At 40.8% G+C, this 26,411-nt stretch overlaps 1 protein-coding gene across 20 annotated transcripts in view; it reads right to left on the bottom strand.

Moving 5' to 3' along the window:
- Positions 1-454: 454 nt before the first annotated feature.
- MAGI1 (membrane associated guanylate kinase, WW and PDZ domain containing 1) overlaps positions 455-26,411 on the bottom strand; it is a 508,140-nt gene continuing 482,183 nt past the window's right edge. For 8 of the 20 annotated variants that reach the window (XM_032211704.1, XM_032211705.1, XM_032211709.1 and 5 more), the window contains 6 exons: positions 24,766-24,969; positions 10,138-10,228; positions 9,951-10,011; positions 9,068-9,214; positions 7,119-7,257; positions 455-2,706 (listed from right to left, as the gene is read on the bottom strand). In XM_032211704.1, coding sequence (XP_032067595.1) covers positions 1,949-2,706; positions 7,119-7,257; positions 9,068-9,214; positions 9,951-10,011; positions 10,138-10,228; positions 24,766-24,969 — 1,400 coding nt within the window. In that variant the 3' untranslated portion in view covers positions 455-1,948. Of the gene's footprint in view, positions 2,707-5,763; positions 7,258-9,067; positions 9,215-9,950; positions 10,012-10,137; positions 10,229-24,765; positions 24,970-26,411 lie in introns of those variants that run through there. The other 12 variants (XM_032211706.1, XM_032211717.1, XM_032211712.1 and 9 more) reach the window with 4 other exon arrangements.

Genomic DNA, 26,411 nt, shown 5'->3' with positions numbered 1-26,411 from the left:
ACTACCGTCATGTATAAACCCAATCTTTCAAATAAAGCTATGGACAATGCCGTATTTATATATGCATAAGGTTTTATAAAAAAGATTGGCCCACGTATGCTTCTCGTCAACACAGAAAAACAGCACTATAACTAGACCACATGTTAAGAAATGATAATTGAAAAATAGAAACCGCATCCCTAGGCCTCCGAGAGTCATTTTCCACCCCACAAGAGGACATGATAGGATACCCCAATCAACAAAATCTTCCAAGTCACTTATATCGTCTTCTGTTAAAACAGCTTTACATACCTGATTCAGTTTACATTAAAATATATCCCCATGAATCAATTTGTTCCATTTTTTCCCCCAGAAATATAAACATGTAGCACATTCCTCACAGCTAAATTCTGTCATAAAGTCTCTTTTATACAAGCAAAAAGGCAACCGTTTCTTTTTGTTTGTTTGTTTTCAACAGGCTCTGTTAATTACAATTTAAAGTCTGTACATACAATGACAAGCCATCTTTTGTCTTTCCTTTTTCTTTACAGTACCAGGGCAATAACAGTGATAGACTTGTAATCTTATTTTCTTTATGTATATGTGTCTGTGCACGGGCATATGAAAAAAAAAACCCAGTGGAACAGTATTACATGTACACATCAATGCACTGTAAAATAAAAAGCAGCAGTTTAAAAAAAATTTTAGTGGTCCAACAGTAATGGCAATTTTTTTTTTTTTTTGGCTCAGCTAGGCAGTAATCCATTAATTCTGCTATTGGTACTACAGTATACTTACCGCACAAACTCATTGCATGAAAATACCCAACAGAAAATAATCCTGAATAGGTTTATTCCACTCGTGACAGTCTGATGAAGAGCTCAAACCACACCTTTCTCTCAAGAACTCCATAGCCCAATTTTTAACTTTTTTTTTTGACAATTTTGCTTCCTTTTGTCTCACGTAAGAGTGCACCAGAAAGCGGAAAGAAGGTCAAATAATAATAATAATAATTTAAAAAAACCTAGAAGCCCAGAGAAACAGTTCCATTTGGCGACAAGAGTACTTAAATGACCTAAAAGCATTTAAACTCAGCCTATGAAATAAGTATTTGTTCCTCAAAATGCTTCTTGAATAAGGAATCAAATTCATGTCAATTTCCTTTTCAAGGCAAACAAGTGATACTATTCAGGCTCCAATTTCATTTGAATGGTTCTACTGGTTGAACAAGAACAACAGTGGTGCTGCCTTTGTGAAATTTCATTAATGGTCACAATTATTGAACAAACATGGTGGTTTATCCTACACATGATGCCATGTATGATAACTACCGATCCTTGGCCACTTTACTTTCTTTTAAAGAAGATCCAAAAGTACTTATTGTTCAATGGAACACACTATACATTCCTCAACCGCTTGTGCTGTGTAGATCTGTATAAATATCCTTCATCCCAGCAGTAGTCTCTTCAAATTAGTTATCTTACTTTGAGAACTATGTTCGCTATTTGTAAAGAAAAAAAAAGTCCCTCCGTAGTAGTTCAAAGTTTTACTGATCAACCCTTTCTTCCTCCAACCCATTCTTTAGAAAATCATAAATTCATGTTTGCAATGAACTCATCAACAAAACATCACACATGTTTAACTACTTGGTTGGTTTGCCCACCATAAAACTAAGAAAGGAACCACTAAGCCACAGAAAAGTACAATGAATCTAATGCTCACAGCGGTGTGTTAGGAAGGAAGACAACTTCCATCACACTTTGGGATGGACATTTGGCAAATATGATTTGAAATGCATATACTTTAATGGTGTCCACACCATGTGCAAAACATGTGAATGGGTTGTGATGATTAGATTTTATTTGTGTGGTGGCTGCGAGAGGCATTTGAGGTTTGCTACCTTCCTTCCTAGGAACTCTGAATGCTGGAAAGGCCGCAAAAAGTATTGTAGGTAGGGCTTCAAAGGCCACTAGATACTGAGGTCAGTGCTGCACTCTTTATAGGCTTTCCGTCTTTGTTCTGTTGGGTACCTGTTACTTTTATTTGTGTCGTATCTCAGCGTGCCGTCTTCCTTCTCCCGAAAACTGACTCTGCCATTTTTATTTCGTTTATCGGGAGACCTCTCCCTTCTTCGTTCAGGGGTTCTCTCTCTCCTCCTGTCCGTAGACTTGGCCCTCCTTTCGGGAGGTGAACTCTCCTTCTTCCTATCTGGTGATCTCCTCTGATCCATAAGTCTTTCGAGGGACCGTCTTCTCTTGCTGGGCGAGTTATCCCGTCGGTGAGTTGGTGATCGTTCTCTCCGTTTCTCTGGAGAAAAGTCTCTTCTCCTCTCATGCCTGTCTCTTCTCTCCAGAGTATTTTCAGCACTCCTGGTACCTTCTCTCCTCTTTTCGGGTGGTCTTCGTTTTTGTCCATTGATGGCCACTCTTTCGGGTTGACGCTCATGCCTTTTTTCTGGTGACCTATCCTTTTTTCGGATTGGGATGCTATTGCTGTTTTTAGAAGTTCCATTCCATGTGTGGTGCTCATTTGATTGTCTGCCGAACTCTCTGCTGCTTTTGGGGTCCTTAAAATATATCCGCTTGTCTCCATGTTGGGGTGATTTGTGAAGAACTGGTGGATAACTGGGCTCCAATGGTAAGTATTGTTGTCTGTCGAACTGCACATTTTTCACTTCCGATACTTTTTGTGAACCTGTGGCTGGGCTGCTCCTGTCGCTGCTGGGGTCTGAAAAAAAGATAACAACACAATGTTTGGCAATGGTGGCCTGAATTTAGAGTTGGATACCAGTCATTATTCTGAAGACTTCATTAGTAACAAAAAAACAAGCAATTGTTAAGCAGTCAAAAAGATGCTTCCTGAAGCTTTTGTTAATTTTAGCAAAACAACAAAGGGATGAATGCTCTACATTAGTATGGATGCTTCTCAAGGCAATGTCAATCTCTAGTTAAATTCTGGTCTTTACAGTATCAGGAATGGGAAAGTTAACTTTTCCCCAGCTCCAAATCAGAATATGTTAGCCTAACATAAATCCTTTGTAGTGAACTTCTTCATAGCCTCCTTTATATTTCCTGATAAAAAACTAGCAATTCAAATAATTTTAAAATATTTTTTTAAAAAAGAAAACTACATCTGGAAGATGGCTTGTAACTTGTAACTAAGCTTTGAAGACAGATGCATTTTTAATTATTTCAGAACCGATTCTCAGAACTCTGGAATGAGATTCCCCAGAGTTCAGGACAGCTGTCATTCTCATGATGCTCAGGAAGAACACACTATTCTTCCAGCTTCTGGGACAGAGTAAAGGTCGAGTCCCTGCTGGGTACAATTTTGGGTGTGTGTATGTGTGTTTGTGGGGTGAGAGTGTTATCAGTTGCTTCGGCATCATTCATGGTTCTTTTTTTTTTTTTTGTACTTTATACTTTCAATTGTAAGCCACCCAAAATCATTGGGCATCAGAAGACCTATAGATTGTTTTAAATGCACTCAGTTGAACACACAACTTAGCCCCTCTTTATATATAACACGTGCAAGCATTGAGGACAATTTTGGTTTTGCCACAATGATTGAACTTAAGCACACACAATGAGAGCAGCGGGGTATGGGAAGACATGATTCCGATCTTATCAACGCAACAGTCTTAGTTCTGCAGAAATATCGGGTAAAATATTTACATTTATCCTGTTGCAGTAAACACAGACGCTGTAAGCAGAAGCAGCAAATCATCTCGCTGGAGCAACCTTTTTACACGCACTTAGCAATAGTTGATTATGAATTGCTTTAAAAAGGGCAATTCAATTGCTTTGAAGGTGGCACTGTAATTGTTTATTACTTTGGGGGGAAAAACTCACAAATATCTTGTGTGATAACGCTTCCTGGATTCTAAGCCAAATAATTACCACATGCCCAATAGATGTTTGAGAACATTAACATGATCATAAGTAATCGCAAAATTCCTTGGACTCCTAAATTCCTCTTTCTTTTCTCCTGAATATGAAATAAAATTCCCTGATGCAAGCTGTCTTCCATACAGGCATGGTGAGCTTAGATTTTCTGCAGGCTTTTGATGATTTCTTAGAGGAAACCCTGGATCACTTACACCACAAGACTTCAGAAATGAAGGACCACTGTTTCATCTTCAAATGAGGCCAAGTCAATTTGGCCTCTTGGGGTCTCTTGCAGAAGACCACGGGATATGGGGAGGTACTTACAATTCATGGAACTGCAGGATGCTCAGAATGAATTGCCGTATATGCAGAAGTTTAGCAAAGTGGAAAGCAAGGTGAGAGAATTAGGCCACAGCACAGAAACACCTAGTATTGATTTTAGCTACAAACCGTAGTTTGATTATGGCCCATAAGGTAGAAGCAAGATTCCCCGAGCTTGTCATTTCTCATACATGCAGCGAGATTAGGAGGTATCATCGCTGAGGAAGGAAGAGCCCCGGCACCAAGAAAAGTAGGAGAAAGAGAAAGAAAAAAAAAAAGTAGAATGTTTAGATTCCCTATAATAAGGAGTTAAGGGGGAAAAAAATCTTCATTTGTTTTAAAAAATATTAGAATAAAGAAAATTTTATTTTTTTCCCCAATCAGGATTGTCTAGGCATCACCCAAATATAAGGCTGCAGAAACAGCAATTGTTAAAGCGAGACAGTGTACTTAAAACATTGGAAAAAAAAAGGTGACTAAACAACCCAGACAACTAAAATATCAAGTTTGGAGTGGGGGAGTGCAAAGGAGAGAAGAGAGACATAATTGGGACAGTGAAACAGAATGTCAAAGATAAAACAATCAACAACGACCAAAAGAAACCCACTACAGACGATGACATTGAAGAGAAGTACAAAACTCATTACAAAAATATACAGCCTCCTCAGAGAAGCGTGTTCCAATTGAGTCAGAAAAAAAATACTGGAACCTCATTCTTTTTTTTCTTTTCTTTTTTTGAAGCAATTTGTTACTGACTGCCATGGACAGGAATGAAACAATTCAACCCCCCCCCCCCCCACACACACAAACGTTACAGGCACATGACAGCAACTGGGCAGCCCCTGGCTTGAAAATGGAATTTGTTAGGGGATTTTCGAAAAGCAACTCACAGCCCAGACTGAAAAAGAAAAGAGAACAAGCTAACAGAGAGACAGAAAAAGAAGCTACCCTGCCCCAAACCCTAGTAGTTAAAATTTTGCATTCCTCAGGGCAACAGACATTCTGGAAGATGTGAAACACTTTTGGATAGGCTATATTTGCAATGTTTAGCATATGGTACAATACTTTACAGCCAAAAGAGCATAGGAAAAAGACAGAACATAAAGAACATTACACAGTTTTAGTCCTGCGGAAACATGGCCAATTAAGTGTACAACAGAAGTGCAAACACAGGAATTTTAATCATGACATGGATTAAAATGGTAGAGTGAGTTGGCTAAACTACTAAGTCGTCTGACTGCGTGAAGTTTTCAGGATGTTCTAAATAATAATAATCATAATAATAATAAAAAGGACAAGTCTATGTGTGGCATACTAATAGAATCCTTTTAAGAAACTGGCATTGGAGGCAACACCAGAAGAACTTTAAGGGCAATGTTCTCATCCGAAAGCATGCCAAATAATGTTGCCCTAAATCCAGGGGCGGGGGACTATGACCCTTCTGTGACTTGTGGATTTCAACTCCCAGAATTCCCGAGTCAGCCATGCTGACTCAAGTCCACAAGTCATCAAGGGACCATCGTTCCCCACCTCTGCCCTAAATGACTGCATAAGTTTTTTTCACTTCTTATAGTACCCGTGAGGTCACTCTTGCTGACACCTTATATATAATCTCCCATTCTTTTCTTTAAAAAAAACCACTTATTAAAATGAATATAAGCCACCTTTTTCAGATTATGTGGCTTTACAAGGAATATAACTGGGCCTCTATCAACAAGCACACGTCCATCTTTTTCAAGACAAACTGAATTGGTATATAGATATTCACCGATTCATTTATAAGACCAGTTCAACCTGGTGCTAATATAATGGAGTGAAAAAATAAAGAATTTTTTTTTCTTTTTGGTAATTTGTGGGGATACAATTATAACCTTTGAAAGATCCCACCCACGTGTTGTTTGCCACTTCTCCCATCTCTGGAGAACAAAAGTAGAAAAGTACAATAGTTGGGACTTTGATACTGTTCCACACTAGGAATAAAAAGAAATATAATTTATTGGTATATTATCCCAAATATGGGGAAACATAAAGGACACCTGTTCATTTGTGTGCTTATAACTCATAACTGGTTGGAAACCAATTATATTTGGGAAAAGCCCTACATCTAGGGCATATATCTGAATAGCTATCTCAAATAAATAGGACATCATAATATTATATACAGTACTAAGCCACCCAAAACCAATACTACAGAACTTAAATACAAGTGGGATTTTTAATGCAGATATATCCCTCGGCAACCAAATAAAACAACATCTCTTCTCTTATAATAAACATTGAGAATGGCAATATTAATTTGTTCATAGCTGACACAGTTGTGAACAAACAATCTAAAGGAAAAGGGCAGGAGGGGAATCCAAGTGAATATATTCTTGTATTGCATACGTTTTTAAAAATAAATTTATAAATATTTACATAAATGTACGGGGACAGTAAACGCCCAGACACCATCGTGGAATTCATGCCTATGGTTACAGACAAAAGCCAAGGACAACAGTTTCCAAAGGATAACACAAATTTCCCAACTCTGCATTGGTCAGAAGACGAGAGAACAATTCATCCGCTGAGAAACAGTTTGGCACAGTTCAATAAACATTCCTTGTTTGGTCGGACAGGATAGTACAGTTTTGGTTTGTCTATATGTTTTTGCCCCCTTGGATCACCAAAATACTGCTCTGAAGATGGTCTTGCCTGTACACTGTGCCCCCACAAAAGTCCATAGTAGCAAGCAAAGGATGAAAAAGTGTAGAGAAAATTTCAGCACAAGCGAGGCAATTAACCACGGTTGTCAAGGTTGGTAAGACATTGGTGGAAAAAAGAGAAAAAGAAAGAAAATGAAAAAGAAGAATCCCCGCTTCAGATCTTGGAGATATATCATTCATGGTGTGATGCCCGGAGCAAGATAAGGAATGTTTTCATAGTTTGACCCACCATATTCCGGTACAGAGCCATCTCCACGTTTGAGAAACAGGCGAACTTTGCGGCCACCATTTTTAATTAGTTCTATGGCTCGAGCGTGCTTCATGTTCTTTGTGGTTTCTCCATTAATCTCCAGGATTTCATCCCCAATCTGTGAAAATAAAGTACTCTATGATTAAAGTAAAATGCTGGCAGGAAAACATCACATTAGAAGAATGTGGAATGAGCTGTCTGCCAAAGTGCAAAATTGAACATGAACCCAGCTCTAACGTTTTGAATGTAGCATTTCGGAAAGTTTCTAGTGACATAGGTACACAAATCACATATCAAACTAAAGATGAGATCCTGAGTTATTTACTGGTAAAATTTTATTACTAAGATTTCTGTACTATTCCATTTTCGAGTGGTATATCTACAAACATGATTTTAAAAAAATCTGAAAAGATATATATGGATAATGATAGTTTGAAAGTATCCATGTATCTAAACACCAATGTGAGGATGGCAGGATAACCAATTTTGCTTACAGAATCCTAATAGAGATTTTGTTGTAAATGTGCTACTTCTAATAAGACAGTGGTATGGAATAAAAGTGCTTTTTATTCTTTTTTTTTTTTAAAACAAGCAAATTAAATTATCCTCCCCCCACCTTCTCCCTCTGTGTGGTAACTGAGGAGCAGAAAGATGCCTGCTGCCAGGTTCAGTTCGAAGTTGAACAATCCAGCCTAATGCTTTAAAAAATACATAGGTTAAAAAAGAAAAAAAAGAAACTACTAACAACATCATCAACAACAACAACAGAGAAACAGAGAACAAAAAACATGAGCACGTATGTATCCTTCTCTGCTATGCCCTATAGATCAATGCATACGTTGATGGCCTACAGCAGTGATGGCTAACCTTTTTCTCCTTGCGTGCCAAAATTGTGTGCTTATGCTTTTGCGTGCATGTGCGTGCCCACACCCACAATGCAGTGCGCCTGTCCCCCTGAGCATGTGTGCACACCCCTGCCGCACGGTCTACTCAGCCTCCTGCACCAAAGTGGGGTGTATGTGTTTTCACCCTCCCCAGGCTACAGAGGCTTTCCTTGAGCCTCCAGGAGGCCTCCCCCGGGCTTTGGAGGCCCACTCTGAAGCCTCCTGGCACCAAAACCGAAGCTTGGGGGGCGCTGCTCCCGTGTTCCCCCGCACAAAAATCAGCTAGCCAGTGGGAAGTGCGCACGAGCATGCATGGTGGAGCTGAGCTGGGCGACGGCTCATGCATCTGCAGAGAGGGCTCTGCATGCCACCTGTGGTACGCGTGCTATAGGTTCGCCATCATCGGCCTACAGAATCAATTAATTCTGCAAAGACATAGGGACAGTTTCTATAGATTTTGAAATGTGTTTTTTTCAAAATGACAGGATGGGGAAATCTCTAAATAGTTTATACTGGGGAATAATTTTAATTGAATGTATGCATACATGAAATAAAGGCATGTTTTTACAGGGACCCTTCCTATTATTTGAAGGTATTCATGTATGGCATGTCACTCAAAGATAAAGCATGGTGGTCTTTGGTCCAGAAAATGTTGCAGGTTTAAGTCTGTAAGTCCTAAGGATTTCTTACTGAAATTCTACAGATGGAATTATGAGGCCGTGTTTAAAAAGGTAGCAGTTCTAAAACAAGCAAACACCCTCATTCGAGCAATTTCGTGAATGGCATCTGAAGCAGTGAGATATTCGCATTGAATAGAGGAAAATCAATAATCTAAGCACATTATTTATATGGGCTAAAAGGCTTTTTCACTTTCAGACATAACAAAAGAAAAAAAATCATTTGCTGACGAGTTTTGTCTAATGGCTTGAATAAGGTCATCTATATTTTGCAACCAAACAGAAAAAAAGGAGGAAACTGAGTAGAAAGGTAGGTCTGCAAATAAGGCAAAGGAGAAATGGTAGCTTGTGTGAACTAGTAGCATACCCTCATTTTTCCACATCTCTCAGCAGGTCCATCTTCTGCTAACCGCAAGACATAGAGATCCATGTTATATTCTCGGCCACCTCGCAGACTGAAGCCAAACCCTTTAGCTCCTCTTTCAAGTTCCACAGTGTAAAAATCTTGTTCTGGCTGAAAGAAAGTAATAAAATACAATTTGCAACCTTACCATCAAAAAGATTTAAATTACTTACATGCAAAGAGCAGAAGAGCATTGGTCCAAATGATCAGGCTGGTTGGTACATCACATTAAAAATGAACACAGGACATAAAAAATTGAAAATGCCCCAGCATCAAATTACTTATTTTCAAACCGCAACCTTTGATTTATTCCTTAAAAATTAAATTCAATTCTTATATCAAAAGCAAGATAGCTCCCCCATTTTTAAGAAAGAAATCCTGTGGCATAGTTTGCCTTGGCGTTCTCCAAAAGCTCACTAATTAAGTCATTCAAATCTGTGATAAGACTACTTAGAAGTCCTGATGCAGCTGCTTCTTTCAGAAGTTTTGGTATAATTGTTCGGAAGGTATCCTGGTAGAATAATTGGTATGTATCCATGTACAGAAACTACACTATTGTTGCCATTGTCAGCAAAGCGTATTTGCTCTGTATTTTACTGTATTTATTTCATTGTTTATTTAAAAGATTAGCAAGGTCATCCAATTTAGAGCACAACTTTGGGCGGCTCACAGCAGCACATATGTATATACATGCAAGAGACAAACTGAGAAAGCACTCAATGCAGATACACTGAACATTCGGTGGGAAATACATACATAAATATAGTTTATACAGAAAGGGGAAGAACACTGTACACTTGCAAACTGCAGTTAATAAGCTAAAACTATGGGCAGCAAATAGCCTTACCTGGGAGGCTGTTGGTGCTTTGAAATCAAACTGGGATTCCTGTTTTGTTTTTGCATTGTTTCTGTTCAAAATAATAACAGAAAGAAGGAGGGAAAAAAAGATCAGATTTATGGGAGTGAAGATACTGGGAAATATTGAATGGACATGACAGCCCAGTCACTCTAAGGGAGGGGGGCATTAAACTAACCTGTTCTCCTGTGGCATTTGTTGAGGATTATGTGTAGTTGTAATCGTAGCAATTTTTTCTGCATTGGTCAATAACGTTGCGTTGGAAGATTCTGCAAAATAAAACAATGCTTTTAGCATATCAGATCATTCCTGTAATTAGGATAGGCGCACAGCTTCTTGTTGGCTGAGGTAACCTTTTTGAAGTTATCAAATACATTTCTCAACACTATTCATGAGGGATTTGCTCAGATCTAGCTCAGATTTCGGAAATCCAATAACAGAAAACATACTACTGTACAGACGTATTTATTTAACAACACACCTATGAACACACTGCCTACAAATCTTTACTAGGAGGGAAAGGAACAAAGAAAAAAACCACAGTGCAATTATGAAAATCACAAGAACAATTTCTCTAGGGGTCTCTAGGCAAGTACAACGCCTGTTTCATCTCTTACCATTTATTTTTAATGGTGTGCCACTGGGAATCTCTTGGAGTGGCCCTATTTCCAGAAGAAAAACTTTGGATTTGTACTGCGGGTGGACAGATGATGATTGCACCGCGGGTTTGTTTTGAACCCCCACAGGACCTTCTGACTAACAAAGTTATAGAAAAAGAGAGGGGCTATAAGACACTCCCCCATATGTTTTGCTTGAACTATAACTGGTCCTCAGCCATTTCAACTCTGAACATTGAGAGCCGACTTTTTACCACCTGAACTCGCACTTTAAATTAATCAATTGCGCAATTTTTAATTTCTCCCTTTTCTTTCATCTTTCTCTTCTTTCTTTGTATGGGATATGTATGAGATATGTGTGAGATGAATGAATGGCCCACTTTTATAACCATATTGTTGTAAAATTTTGTGTTTTTTTAACTTTCACGTGGGGACTGCTTGGAAGAGTGTATGAGTACGCATGATTCGGAGGACCTGCCGGGAGATGCGGGGGCCACGGGGGTGGTTGAGGGGACTAGAGACACGGGAGAGGGTCGGGGTATTACGGTCGTAACAGGGAGAGGCAGATACGGCGGGGACTTTAGGGCAGGCCATTACCGGGGAAGGAGGGTTCGCTACATTACAGAGATCCCTCCTTCTGGCCCTAGGAGTCCCACTCCGAGACCAGATGGCGTAAGCAGTCAGGACCCTGGTCTCAGGCTGTTGTCGCTAAATGCCAGGTCTGTTGTACATAAAGCTCCTCTCGTCCGGGACTTAATTTTAGACGAGAGGGCAGACCTGGCATGTATTACTGAAACCTGGCTGGGCCCAGAGGGAGGAGTCCCCCTTGTAGAACTGTGCCCAGAAGGATTTCAGGTGCTACATCAGCCGAGAGCCCAGGGAAGGGGTGGGGGTGTGGCCGCTGTTATCCGAGAGTCGTTAGTTCCTCGTAGGGTCCCTGCTCCGGAGATTGTCGGGTGTGAGTCTTTGCTGTTAAAGTTGGACCTCAAGGGTCAAGTGGGTCTGCTGTTAACGTACCTGCCTCCCAACAGCGTTGCAGCAGCCCTCCCCTCGCTCCTCGAGTCGGTAGCCGAGCTGGCAGTTGAGTTCCCTAGGTTGATGGTCCTGGGGGACTTTAATTTGCCGTCGCTCGGTGAAAACTCGGAGGGGGCGCAGGAGTTCATGGCTTCCATGACAGCCATGGGCTTGACCCAAGTAATTCGAGGCCCAACCCATTCGGCGGGACACATGCTTGACCTTGTATTTCTCTCGGAGCAGTGGATTTGTGATCTTGGTCTGAGGGGGAACGACATCATACCCCTGTCGTGGTCAGACCACTGCCTACTGAGGCTCGACTTTCGGAGACCAAACCCCCACTGTATGGAGGAGGAACCGACCAGGTGGTTCCGCCCCAGGCGTCTTATGGAACCGTCAAGGTTCCAGACAGAGCTTGGGGTTATTCCTGACACTTTCGCCCACAGTCCGGTGGAGACTCTGGTTGCTGCGTGGCACTCGGCAGCATCGGAGACCCTCGACCGGATTGCGCCACTGCGGCCCCTCCGAGGCGGCGGATCCTGGAGACCTCCTTGGTTCACCGAGGAACTCCGGGAGATGAAGCGCCGGAGGAGATGCCTAGAGCACCGTTGGAGGTCCGATAAGTCCGAAGCGAACCGAGCAATGGTAACCACCTGCACCAAGGAATACACCAGGGCACTTAGGGCTGCAAAAAGATCCCATATAGCCACCTTGGTTGCGTCCGCTGAGTCCCGCCCGGCCGCCCTGTTTAGGATAACCCGCTCCCTACTGAACAAAAGGGAAGCGGGGGAACCCTTGCAGGGCAGAGCCGAAGAGTATGCCCAATTCTTAGCGGACAAAATTGCTCGGTTTCGGTCGGACTTGGACTCCACCCCTGCAGCTCCAGCCGAGGCACAGGAGGATCAATTTGAACAACTCTGGGTTGAGTTTCAAGACGTTACCCCCGGGGATGTGGACAAGGCCATGAGGGCTGTAAGTACCTCCACCTGTGTACTGGATCCGTGTCCCTCATGGTTAGTTACTAACTGCAGTGAGGTGACACGAGGCTGGATCCAGGCGGTTGTCACCGCCTCACTTCGGGAGGGGAACTTCCCCGCCGCACTGAAAGCGGCGGTGGTGAGACCCCTCCTGAAGAAGCCATCTTTGGATCCAGCTATCCTTAATAATTATCGTCCAGTCTCCAACCTCCCCTTTCTGGGGAAGGTTGTTGAGAAGGTGGTGGCCTTCCAGCTCCAGCGGTCCTTGGAGGAAGCAAACTATCTAGACCCCTTCCAGTCAGGCTTCAGACCCGGTTACAGCACAGAAACCGCTTTGGTCGCATTGACCGATGATCTCTGGAGGGCCAGAGATGGAGGACATTCCTCCATCCTGGTTCTCCTCGACCTCTCAGCGGCTTTCGATACCATCGACCATGGTATCCTTCTGCGACGACTGCAGGAGGTGGGAGTGGGAGGCGCCGTGTTGCGGTGGTTCTCCTCCTACCTCTCGGACAGGTCGCAGTCGGTGTTAGTGGGGGGGCAGAGATCGTCCCCTAGGCCCCTAACTTATGGGGTGCCTCAGGGCTCGGTCTTATCCCCCCTACTATTCAACATCTACATGAAACCGCTGGGTGAGATCATTCGCAGGCACGGGATTAGATACCATCAATATGCGGACGATACTCAACTGTATCTGTCCGCCCCGTGCCAACTCAATGAAGCGGCAGACGTGATGAACCGCGGCCTTGAAGCTGTTATGGACTGGATGAGGGTTAACAAGCTCGTGCTCAACCCAGAAAAGACCGAGTGGCTGTTGTGTTTCCCTCCCAGAGATTCGACCAATATTCCATCACTCAGGCTGGGGGGTCAAATTCTACACCCCTCAGAGAGGGTTCGCAACTTGGGAGTCCTCCTGGACTCACAGCTATCGTTTGACCACCATTTAATGGCTGTGACCAGGGGGGCATTCGCCCAGGTTCGCCTGGTGCGCCAGTTGCGACCCTACCTGAATCGGGAGGCTCTCACAACAGTCACCCGGGCCCTTGTGACCTCTAGGCTGGAATACTGCAACGTGCTCTACATGGGGCTGCCCTTGAAGAGCATCCGGCGACTTCAGCTAGTACAGAATGCGGCCGCGCGAGTGATTGTGGGTGCACCTCGGTTCACCCGCATAACACCTATCCTCCGCGAGCTACGCTGGCTACCTGTCGATCTCCGGATGCGCTTCAAGGTGCTATTAGTCACCCATAAAGCCCTACATGGCAGTGGATCTGGATACTTGAGAGACCGCCTTCTGCCAATTACATCCCTGCGACCAATAAGATCACATAGATTAGGCCTCCTCCGTATACCATCGGCCAGCCAGTGTCGGCTGGCAACTACAAGGAGGAGGGCCTTCTCAGTAGTAGCCCCGACCCTTTGGAACGAGCTCCCCGTAGAGATTCGCACCCTCGCCACCGTCCAGGCCTTCCGCACAGCCTTGAAGAACTGGCTCGCCCGTCAGGCCTGGGGACAAGGATAGTTCCCCTCCCGAATGATGAATGTATGTTGTTTACTATTTTATTATATGTCTTATCTTAATGTCTGTATTCCCCTTCCCCGATTTTATGTGAGCCGCCCTGAGTCCCCTCAGGGAAAAGGGCGGCCTACAAATATTAATAAAATCTAAAAAAAATCTAAAATCTAAAAATCTGTTCTCTCACAGTAGCTGTGAACAATGGCATGGAATATCAAATCAAGGCTACAGACTGTGTAGCTGTTTTCTCCCTACTTTTAATTTTACCCTATTGTTTAAGTCCTCTTATTTTCATGAAATGATTTCAGTACAGTTTAATATCCCTTTGCTTCCTAAGATTCTAACACAATTTCCCAAGTTTTTTTTCCCTTTATCCCTCATAACCTTGGATTCATTTGCCAATGCTATCATTTAGTCCAAGAGCTTACAGTGATCTATAATGTTTTTTCAGCTGCCCTTGTCAGATATTGTATTGATTTTGATAAAATCGCATAGGTCACAGTGACCAACCTGATTAAATCAAAGAAAGGGCAATGAAAATAGAGAAATAAATAAAACAGAAAATTCAGTATTAGTCAGTATTATTCAGTATTCCTAAACAAAAAAAAATGTTTATTATTTCATGCTCAAGTCTGTTAATAATCCAACACAACAGACAAACACTTGCAGTGTCACAGTAATTATCAGTAATTGGGTGAATAATGTGCAAAATAAGTAAGTAAATAAATGAATGATTATTAGCCAATCCTAGTCACAAACTTAATGCTCATTCCATACTGAATGTTTGGGTAAAAACAGATTCCGTGAACAGATCTTTGACAGAGAATCATACCCAGTCTCTAACTCAATGGTAAGCAAAGTAGTATCCTTCAGATAGGTTAGAAATTCCTATAATTTCTTGTCATTATTAATTTTGGGTATTATCTGAAGGAAATTAGTCCAAAACTATCAGAAGAGCACCAGACTAACTATTCCTACCCTAAACTGATTCAACTGCGTAATTGCTGATTCAATTGTACAGTTCAAATCGAAAATACAGATACATATTTTAGGCAAAGTGCATTTTGGTTCCTGCCTGCAATTTAACCTGGCATTTAAACCACAAAGAAGTTTGAACTACATAAAGGTATTGTAGGAAAATGCGAACTTTTACTCTTGTTCTAAATTATCTTAAGAATGTTTGTTTAGCATCTTTTCTTTCTACGAGTGAACGCTTATTAGCCTTAAATTTCTCTCAAATAAAGTGTACCCTTAAAAAAAAAATTCTGAAGAGTTGAGGGCTTCGGCAAAACACAACTATACTTTTAAAATATAGAAAACAAATAAAAGTTTTAAAGATGGAGCAACAAGTTAGAATTTTTTACAATGTTTTACAAAGTTGTATGTGGAATGTAAATTGCTATATCTGGTCTTTCATATTTGTATAGCAAAATTCTTTGGAGGTGCTTCATGTTGCTTTACTTCAGTCTGCTTGGAAAGCTTTCAGTCAGTACCATGAAGATGAATTCAACCTGCTTGCCAAAAGTTTTGGAAATGCTGCCGAAGAAGACACACGTCAGCTTTTGTGAGTGCTATGAAGGATGTGCTGTCTTCCTTCCCTGGCATGTCTTACTCCAAGCTTTGGTGAGCCATGCTGGAGAACATCCATCTCAATCATGATCAGGCTATGGTTCAAAGAACCTTCTGCCCAAATGCAGTGTCTGTACAGAAACTTCTGGCTTTGGGAAGTGACAGGCGAGAGACAGCGAGAAGATATGAGGCCCTGTAAAATGCTTCAGTGAAATAAATATTCACTTTGATGAAAATAATCATATTGCCCCTTTAATAAGGAATCTTTTGTCTAAATGAATCTAGGTCACCTTGCATAGGGCTACTAAATAGTGTTATGTGTCACATTGCTCTATTTTTACAATGCTTTATCAAATCTTGCATAAGTGTAATAAAATTACTTGAAAAGGAAAAGGATTTTTCCCGATTTCTTTAGAAGTATAAACTCCTAACTGCCAACTCTGTGATTACTCAAAGTCAAGTAAAAAAAGGTTGTGTCTGCAAATGTCTACTAAATATACCTGGCAAGACTGTATATACATAAAAAGGCAGGAGAACTATTTTGTATGAGCCTTCAAAAACTGGATTATTTTACCCATAATAGACAACTCATACTGATGACCATTCTAGATTGAACTGTCATATGTAACCCTGAATGAAAGGAGCAATGTTTAGACAAGAATTAACATAAAACAGTTCACTGATTTCTTTATGGATGGATTTGCAGTAGGATAGAAGATGTATAAGAGAAGAGTATAAATACATTGAATTGCACAGAGAATGAAATTTAGAATATCTGAATCTAATGAAATAACATATTTGCAAGAAAATGATCCCTAAGACTTTTCATGACTATAAAATCAGCCATCAATTTCCATAAAGAACTTCAGTATAATTGAGATTACTGGCATGACATTCAAATCCTGTTTTTGTTGAGATATTCCTTCTGCAGTATAACTAGTTAACAAGAAATAGTGTGATCAACATGTTTTCTGTATTATTTTAAAACATTTTTGTTCAATTTGATTGGGGGGGGGGATCACTTTTTTTTTCCCAAAGAAGAAAATTTGAAGTGTATGTACATAGATTGTAGGATTCCTGGTTTTGTCCTCAATTGTAAAATGGTTGATGGAATGCATGAATACCCTCAATTTCACTCTACAACTATCTTTCCTGTGAACATACAGTTTTTCCAAACTTTAATTAAATTTCCCAAAGATACCCAGAGGGTTTCTTTCCAAGGGCATTTTCAGTTCTACCGTAAAAGCATGAAGAGTAATCAAAGAGGTTGCAAACTGATAAAAAGATGCGCAACAGAAAAATAGAAGTGCTTATGACAACATAAGCTAATCAACATAGCCAAAATAAATATGATGCTAAAGAGGAATACAGTCTTAGAGGCATTCTTCACTTGGCGGGCAAAAAGTGTAAATTCAACTTGTTAAGCATTGATATATACATACAGTATGGCTCAATGATCAAATGCACTGCATTTCATCAATACCTTTAATTATTTATTTCCCAAATAAAAGCACATCTAGTAAGTATTAATGTCTTTCCTCGAAAGAACTCTGGGTGACTAACAATGACAACTTAATTTAATATTTAATGTATTAGATTTTAAAATGTCATAGCAGTAGAAAACCAGATAATGTATCTACTAAAGTTGCACATGTCAGATTGCAGAATGAAAAGACTAGCCTACAAATATAACATCCGATAATACTTCTGGTTCATATTCTGGTTTGGGAGGCATGTCCTCAATCAGGAAACATTTTCCAAAAGCTAGAAGATGAGCACTGTTTAAAATGATAATAATTTTTAAAAGCACTGTTACTAAAGCTAAAGAACAACCCTTTAAGTCTCCCTCAATCTGAACAGAAAAACAACAGGCTTAGTATAAGGCAATGTGTTTATCAATGACCTTTGTTTGCAGATTGCAAACATCCAGATTATACCGAGAAAAAAGCAAAAGGAGAAGAACCAATTATCTCCCCCTGCACAGACAACTCATACTTAATACAAAAGCAAACTCATAAACATACTGGAAGTACATACACCATCCAAACCCCCTGCTTGAGGGAGATGGAGGGTCTAGAAATGTGATGGCGAACCTATGGCACGCATGCTGGAAGGGGCACAAAGAGTCAACTCTCCAGGCATGCCAGCCATCACCCGTTGCTCTTCTGGGTTCTGGTGTGCACATGCGCGGTGGTCACCTGGTCTTCCAATTTCTGGTGTGCATGCGTGTGCGAAGACCAGTTGGTCTTCGTGCGTGGGAGTACCGAAAACCGGAAGAGCAGCTCTCTGGCGCACTTGCAGAGAAGCTGAGCTTCCAGTTTCTGTTACACATATGTGTGCCCGCCTGCTGGCCTTTGCATATGCAAGCACGCCAAAAACAGAAAGACTAGGTGACTGCCATGCATGCGTGCACTGGAAATCGGAAGTTCAGCTTCTCAGCGTACGCATGCACGCTGGGGAGCTGCTCTTCCGGTTTTTGGAGCTCCTATGCGTGCGTGCTGGGGAGCTGCTCTTCTGGTTTCTGGTGCTGCCCCGTGCGCACTCCTGTTTCAGCACTCAGTGCCGAAAAGGTTTGCCAACACTGGTCTAGAAACATAGAATATAAATAAAGAAAAAAATAAAAGTAGATTTTTTGATGGTACTTAAAGACGCCAAGGATATCAATAATGTTACAAAACTCGAGTTCAGTTCCCAATTCCCCTCTTATAGAAAGAACCAATGGTTTAGCAATTGGTTCATAACACCCCCCCCCCCAGAAATATAGAAACAGAGATGCTGAAATGAGAGTTATTTCCAATCATGTTTAACACAGGAGTGTGTTACCTTCACAGGGACATCTTTTAGCACCAGAAGCTGCTTTGTGTGATGTGCTGTTTTTTGTTTTTGAAGGTGTAACATAAGGGAGAGTAGGCCTAACCAGGAGCAAGAAAAAGAAGGCAAAGCAGAGAAAGAGGTTTACTGAACATATGTAGCCAAAGAGTAAAGAGATGAAGCATTGATCAGGAGTGAGTGGCATGGCACTGGGCCTCTGAAGCTCACACATCAAAAAAGTACAAGACGTGAAATGCTCAATTTTTTTGATAATTTTTTTCTTTGTTGTCGTCATATAAAGTGAGTCAGGGAAATACTGAGGACATCGCCATAACTTGTTGATACTTGACAACATATATTAAATAAGGAACAGATAAAATAGTAGAGAATGGATACTAAGATGGATGTCTGTCAATCAGCTGCCTTTTAGGGAAAGAAACCAGATGTGGATAGCAAAAACGTAGGAAGAATTACTAAGCAAAGGAAAATAAAGGGTAAATTTTAAAAAGAAAAAATAGCTGAAACTAGTGTACATCAAGATTGTATTCAATTTATTGTACTTCTCTTTCAATTTCTCTTTTTACAAACCATCCTTGTTTCCATTGTATCTAAACACAGCTTTCTGTGCTGACTTTTGCTCTTTAAATATCTTTTGTGTGACACCCCAGCTTTCTTGGTCTTCCTCTTTCACACAGCCCATTTACTTTTTCTTCATATAATTTTGCAACTTCAGTTATATGTCTTTTTTATTATTCATTTTTCTATGCAAGCCACATTCATTTTTGACTCTTTTCATTGGAGCATGCACAATTCTTAGTATCCCATTTCCACAGCAGTTCAAATAGCTTTGGGATTCTGCTGACATATTCCACTCTTCCATACAACAAAGTGAACCAAATCCTGTTCCTATATAGCGCCAATTTTGCTTTTTTTTAATAAGCATTCCCTTCTTGGAATAGACTACATCAGGGGTGTCAAACTGGCGGCCCATGGGCCGGATGTGTCACGTGTGGGCTGCGCCCACCCCAGATCTGCGAAGGGGAAAAATGTTGTGAAACATCACGTGACTGCAACGTGACGCCTCGAGTTTGACACATGCGGACTATGCTGTCTATCATTATTTATATAATGATTATTCCATTTTTCATTTTTATTAAACATTATTTGAAGTTGTCTCAAATATGCTTTTTCAAAAGGCAATTGGACATTTTATTTTGAGGAAGAAGAACATGTTTTGCTTTTCATCGAAGAAGATTCATCAGTTGTGAAAGATAGGTATCCACCCACCATCACAAATGATGAAGTCTCTTGGATGAGAAGCAAAATGGCTGCTTCTTCCTCAGAAAAACCATCCAACTGCCTTTTGAAAAAGTACCTTTGAGACAACTATAACCTAGTACTTGACCAAGAATCTTCACAGACATTATTTGAAGTTATGCAAATTCATCTACTTGTCTAGTTTTTCATAATCCCCTCCCCGAGCCCTGGAGACCCTAGAACTAGGATGGCGAACTTATGGCATGTGTCTACAGGTGGCACACAGAGCCATTTGTCAGCTCGCCAACAAACATGCGTGCGCTGGCAAACTGAGTTCCCCCCTTTTTAAAGCCATTGTTTGCCCTCCCCAGGCTCCAGAGGCTTTATAGGAGCCTGGGGAGCCTGGGGAGCGCAAAAACAGCCCCCCGCCCCCCCAGAGGCCCTCAGGAAATTTCAGGAGCTTTCCTGAAGCCGGCGGAGCGAAAAGAAACGGGCCCTATGGGCAAACCGCAAGTTCAAGAGCGGACTTCCGGTTTGCTCGCAGGGGCGGTTTAAGCCCTCCAGAGCCTTCATGCGTCTTCTGGAGGCTTCCCTGAAGGCCCTGGAGTCCTCCGGAGCCTTCAGGAAAGCTTCCTAAGGGCCCTGGAGGGCTTAAATCAGCCCTACGAGCAAACCAGAAGTGACTTCCTGTTTGATCATAGGGTCATTTTTTGCCCTCTGGATGCTTCAGGGAAGCTCCTGAAGCCTCCGGAAGGCCTCTGGGGGAGGGCGGGGAAGGCTGTTTTCGCCCTCCCCAGGTTCCTATAAAGTCTCTGGAGCCTGGGGAGGGCGAAAAAAGCATGTAATGGGGGTTCATGCTTGTCATGCACACATGCGTGCTGGGGGGATGTCGCACATTGCATTATGGGTGTGGCACACCTGCACACGACCCCCCTGCGCTCCACCGCTTATGGCATGTGAGCCAAAAAAGGTTAGCCATCGCTGCCCTAGAGGATGAGTGAAACAGTGAGGTAGCTCCATTTATATTAAAATTCCTCTGTCTTATTAATTTTGTTTTACCTGTTTCATAGTGTTCTGGTGCTTTAATATTTGTTAATGATAATGATTTTAGATATTTATTATTTTAGTTTTGTAGTATATCCCCCAGAGTCACTTATTTGTGAGATTTATTTATTTAATTTGTTAAATGCCCCTTCTCTCCCTTTTATAGTGACTAAGGATGATAAAATGAGTGGCTATTTAAATTAGATAAATAAAATTATACCTTATAGTCACAGGCAAAGCTTTAGTTATCCTTAGTCCAGGTGTCGACAATCTGTGGCTCCCAAACCACATGTGGTTCTCCTGTGGCTCCCTGTTGACCCAGTTGCGTGACCTGTTCTCCACTCTGAGACACTGGCCCAACCTGGCTGTGGCTGACACCAATCTTGCTAACATGAGGGTGGCAGGGTGGGAATGGGATCCCGGTACGATGAAGGGGGACAGGTGAGGAGTGAGCATGAGCTGCAGTGGCGGCTTCCTGAAGACCCTCCACCTTCTCATGCGATCCTCTGGCCAGCTTTTGGGGGCTAGGAGGACACACACAAGCCCAAGCTCTGTTTTTGTCAGCAGTGGCACTGCGGGCCAGTCCTTCACTGTTTCCACGGTGGCCCCACAGGCCAGATCTAAGCACCCTGCCGGCCAGATCTGGCCCCCGGGCCTTGAGTTTGACAGCCCTGCTCTATACTCATAGTATATAGAGCCATGCTCTATACTCATTACCATTTTTCAACATTCTCATAGCACGTGTGACTTCTTTTTCATTTTTAGTGCATTTACAGCATTCATTTCAACACCATTCTTGACATTTCGCTACCATTCCCATGTAAAACTTTAAAGTACTAATTCTAACATCTGTTGTTTTCAAAACATATTGCTGAACAGATCTTTTTTTTTTACCAAACACATACTCACCAAAAGTCATCATTCTCATTCATTCTTGGCCTATGACTATCCCAGTTAGTTGTATTTCTATACTTTCTTGTCTGTAGTAACTGCTCTCAACAAGTGACTTGTTTCGTTATCAAGCTTCAGCGGATTTTAGGAGATGTCAGTGTCCTTCTGTTTATAGGGACTTCATGTGTGAGTGTGTCAAGTGAGGTTCTTTGATGGGTCAGGTTTGAGTCATCAGTGAACAGAAGAACACTGACATCACCTAAACTCTGCTGAAGATGTTACCTAGCCTGGTAATGGAATGTTCAAAAACTAACCCACAAGCTTGGAGAATGAACCTTCACCCTCATCCTACACCTGAGCTACAGATATTCGCCACTATCGGAAATCAATTCATATGTTCTGAAAGATATTGTAGCCGTAGGAGAAAATAGACAGCATTGGAGGACAGAGTTAAATGCATTATCAATTCTTGCAGCCTTTGTGTTGCCACAAGACATTCAAGTCCAGCCCCACCCTTTGAATTTTGTTGCCCCTTATCTACGACCAATTTAGTGCTGGTTGTTAGTTGACCTGATTCTCATGTATAGGCATGAGCAGTAAATATGTCTGAGCTACTGTTTCCCTGAAAATAAGACAGGAGCTTATTTTCTTTTGATCCCTGAAATAAGCACGTGATCTTATTTTTGGGGAGATCTTAATTACTTTTGAGGTGCAGGAGGCAGCGAGTGTGATCACCTCATGGCTGCTACTGTATTGCAATATTTTTGGGAGGGCTTATTTTCAGGGGAGGGCTTATTTTAGTGCATGCACGCAAAAGCCCAATTGGGCTTATTATCCAGAGAGGTCTTATTTTTGGGGAAATAGGTTACAACTCAATCTATGGTTCTGATTCCTTGTGTCTGAGAGTAGCTCTTTAATGCACAACTACAATCTCCCTTTTCCTTCATGTATTCATCAGCTCAACAACCCTAGATCGGAACACCTTAATTCAACTATTATTATTAACCATATTATAGTCATCCCCTCACTTTCAGAAAGACAAAAATACTTTTTTTCTCTCTTTCATTTCATTTCCTTAATTCACATTCTTTACTATTTATTCCATGTGGGAGATGGTTGGTTAAGAAGTTTGATAAATAAATAAATAAATTTACTCTTCTTATATTCCATTCTTATTTCACAGGGTGGATAAAAATGATGATTAAAAAAAACTAACCACTTTTTAACATTAAATTGGATTTTTTAAATTTTTATCAAATTTATTTTAATAAAATGCTCTAAAGATACTCTTCTATTTAAGATACATTAATAATTTAGTTTATTCAGCATGAAATGGAGCTAAGTTATGTACCATGAGGCTGTATATTCTGGAATATTTAGATTTTTGGTAAACTCATTCACTGAATCCAAGCCCTGCAAGCTGAGATAACATGCACTGCATTGATACATTCACACAATTTCACAGTAACCATGAGATAAAACATTAAAAAAAATTCAGGAATATTCCTCTATTCCATTTTTTTGCAAATCTACACTACAAATTGTCTGATTCTTTGAAGAGAAATGCATCTGTACCACCAGGCTCTAAATGTGAGGAGGAAGGGCAAGCAGTAAAAATGAAAGTGAAACCTTCTAAGCAGCTTATAAATATAATATTAAAGAGCACCTGTCATTTCAGATCCATCATGGCAGTGCCTGTTAGCGGGCATCCACTCACCTGCTGCCTGCCACGTCCCTCACCTTGTTGTGTCACCGCCCCATCACCAGCCGTCCCAGTAAAGTGAACGGGACTGTTGGTGAGTCAACAGCGGATCAGAGGAGGAGCTGCTGTGGGACAGAGATGACAGTTGCTCTTTAAAAATTATGATTTAAATCAAGCCTTTTTACTATTGATTTAAATCATGACTTAAATTTTAAATCGACTTGATTTAAATGAAATCCACCCTGATATGGTAAAATCAGATTTGTAATCAACTGAGGTTTTCACATACTGCTTTTTAGTAAGATATAGCAAATAACACTCAGACTTGTATACCACTCCATAGAGATGTTTGGCTAAGGCCCAGTTTCCTCCACCTCCTCTTCATCAAAAGATAAATTCAGCAGGGCCATCGGAGGATAAACAGTTGGTGACTTAATTGCACCCATATTTTACTCCATGGATAACGACAGTGAGAGGTATCAGTAACTACAACAGTAATAATTTAGTATATTTTGGGCATATATGCCAACAGACACAACCCAAACTTAGTTTAAGCCCAAATAACCCTTGAGAAAGGCTATTGCATCTAGCACTCTAATCCAGAGACTAACTTGCAAACCAATATACTACCGTGCACATCACACAACTAGGAAGCATATGCAATGTACTAATATACACCCAGGATACGTGGATGCTCACACCGATCGAGGGGAAAAATCAGAGTAGCAAAGTATTTTTTTTAAATACTCGTATACAGATACTTTTTGCAAACACTGTATCTATTTATATGCATCTACATTGAAGATGGCATTTAATTTCGTTGTAAAGGGTACAATGACAATAAAATAAACTAAACTAAACAATTTTTCTCCCTAAAAGTAGCATGTTTTCTCCCCATGCCCCAGCACACAGGTAGTTCTTGACTTACAACGAAGGTACAACGGACACTCCAAAAGCTACTTACGACCAGGTTCCAAGGCTACAGTGGCTGCCCTCCCTGCCATTACAAAGCAGCATTTTGTGTGCTTGGCAACTGGCCTACATTTACAGCCACTTGTAGTGTGTTGTAGTCACATTTTTGTCAGAAACTGATGTTTACTTCTGCTTTGCAGCAAAAAACCCGGCCCATAGCAAAAAAATGGTTTTGCTTACCAACACACACTTAATGACCATACAAAAAAGGTCCTAATATTGGATTGGTCATGTGACGAACCACATTATAACAATCACAACTTAGGGCTATAATTGCCAGGCTCAATTACAGTCATAAGTCAAGGACTACTTGCACAGAGAGAGACAAAATCAGGAGGAGGAGGCAAAACAGAGCAATGCAGTTCAGAGCAACTCAACAGCACTATTGTAGTGAAGGAAAGAGGGTAGGGTTTGAAAGAGAGAATGAATACTTTACCATCTCCTGGAATTATGCGCAGAGTAACCATATTTCCTGCTTCTTTAATTAGGTTGACGATGTCCGAGTGTGATTTGTTGGTGATGGAGCATCCATTAACGGCCAATATCCGGTCCCCGACTTTCAGCTTCCCGCACCGGTCTGCTGGGCTCCCCTCAATAATCCGACCTATTTTGTGAGGCATGGCCACACATGCATTGCCTGCTTTTGAATTGATTTTTTGTTTTTGCGCGTGTGCATTTTTTTTTAAACAAATTGTTTAAATACGTTGGGAACATGGCGAGAGGGGGAAAGGAGAAAAAGGGTTGAAAAGGGAAAGAGAAGGTTAAGGGTTAATTAATTAATGCATCAAGCAAACGTTATTAAAGGAGAGCTTTGCTGCCAGTGTTCAAAACATTGGCAATTGACTGTGAGTGCAAATATTAGAATGTGCTAATCAGCGCTTCCTATGCTTCTAATAGTGCTTCTCTTCTGCACATAAGGCTCTTCTTGTTACATCGCAGGGTATGTTTGAATGGGTTGCCACTGTGCTCAGCAGACCTCAGAATAAAATCTCTGAGGATTCTCCTTGCGAGTCTGAAATTATTGAATGGCAACCTAACCCTTTTTGATTTTCCTTGAACCCAACTTTGTCTCATTCTTTATCTTAGCCAATGATGCTTAAAATCTCTGCCAATGTTTTGTTCTTTCTCCGTTTTGAAAGACAATCATTGTATTGCCTACTAAGGAATGGGGTTTCTCTTAATTCAAACTCAGAAGGATAGATTCTACAAAAAAATAACTTCAGCAAGGATAAAAGCAGTAGGGAATTAGGAGTTTCTACTACAATGAATCAAGGAACTAATTGAGGCCAGGAACAAAGCCACTAAAGATGGACCAAGGGGGAATATAGAGCTTTCAAAAAATGCTTACTTTCAATGCAATTTAATATAAACTGTCAACAGAATAAGTGGGAAATCTTAATGATACCCCAAATATCTCAAGAATTTAAATACAGGTAGTTGTCAACCCCTATTTTATAGCTAATAGTTTTAGATATGGATGTTAAGGATGGGGAATTAAATGATGACAGTAAGGGACAAGGGAAAATATGTTTATAGTACCTTTTTCCTAATCAACTCTACCAAGTGTTTCTAGTACCAAAGGCTTTAGCCAGTGTGGGTAATGATGAGGAGCAAGGGAAATTATTGTTCATTTTATTTTTATTTTATTTTATATTTATATATGTCATGCCTTTACTAATTTTACACCAGTCCTTGGAGATTAACAAGCTTGTTGGCCTTGATCTATACCTGTAACTCTCATTATTGGGTTTGATCCACCCTAAATTTGTGTATATTTTGGATAGTTCAGAAAAACTAGATTGAACTCTTTCCTATTGTATAATGTATAGTGAATTGTAAAATTATTTTCTACCCTACTGCTGTTTTAAAACAACATTTAGAAGTAATGAAAATCTTCTCTCTTTAATAAAAAAAGAGTTACTTTATGGACCAATTTAATGGATTACATAATCTAACTTGGAATGGTGGTTAGGTTAAGCTACACCAAGCTATTTCTCAGTTTAAGCTGTAACTATTTTTCAATAGTTCTGAGTAACAGAAATTACTTATAATTATATCCATATATCTGTATCTTCATTTTTT

The sequence above is a fragment of the Thamnophis elegans genome, chromosome 2 (assembly GCF_009769535.1).
Source record: "Thamnophis elegans isolate rThaEle1 chromosome 2, rThaEle1.pri, whole genome shotgun sequence".
NCBI classification, from domain to species: Eukaryota; Metazoa; Chordata; class Lepidosauria; order Squamata; family Colubridae; genus Thamnophis; species Thamnophis elegans.
This window is presented reverse-complemented; position numbering and strand designations above follow the sequence as displayed.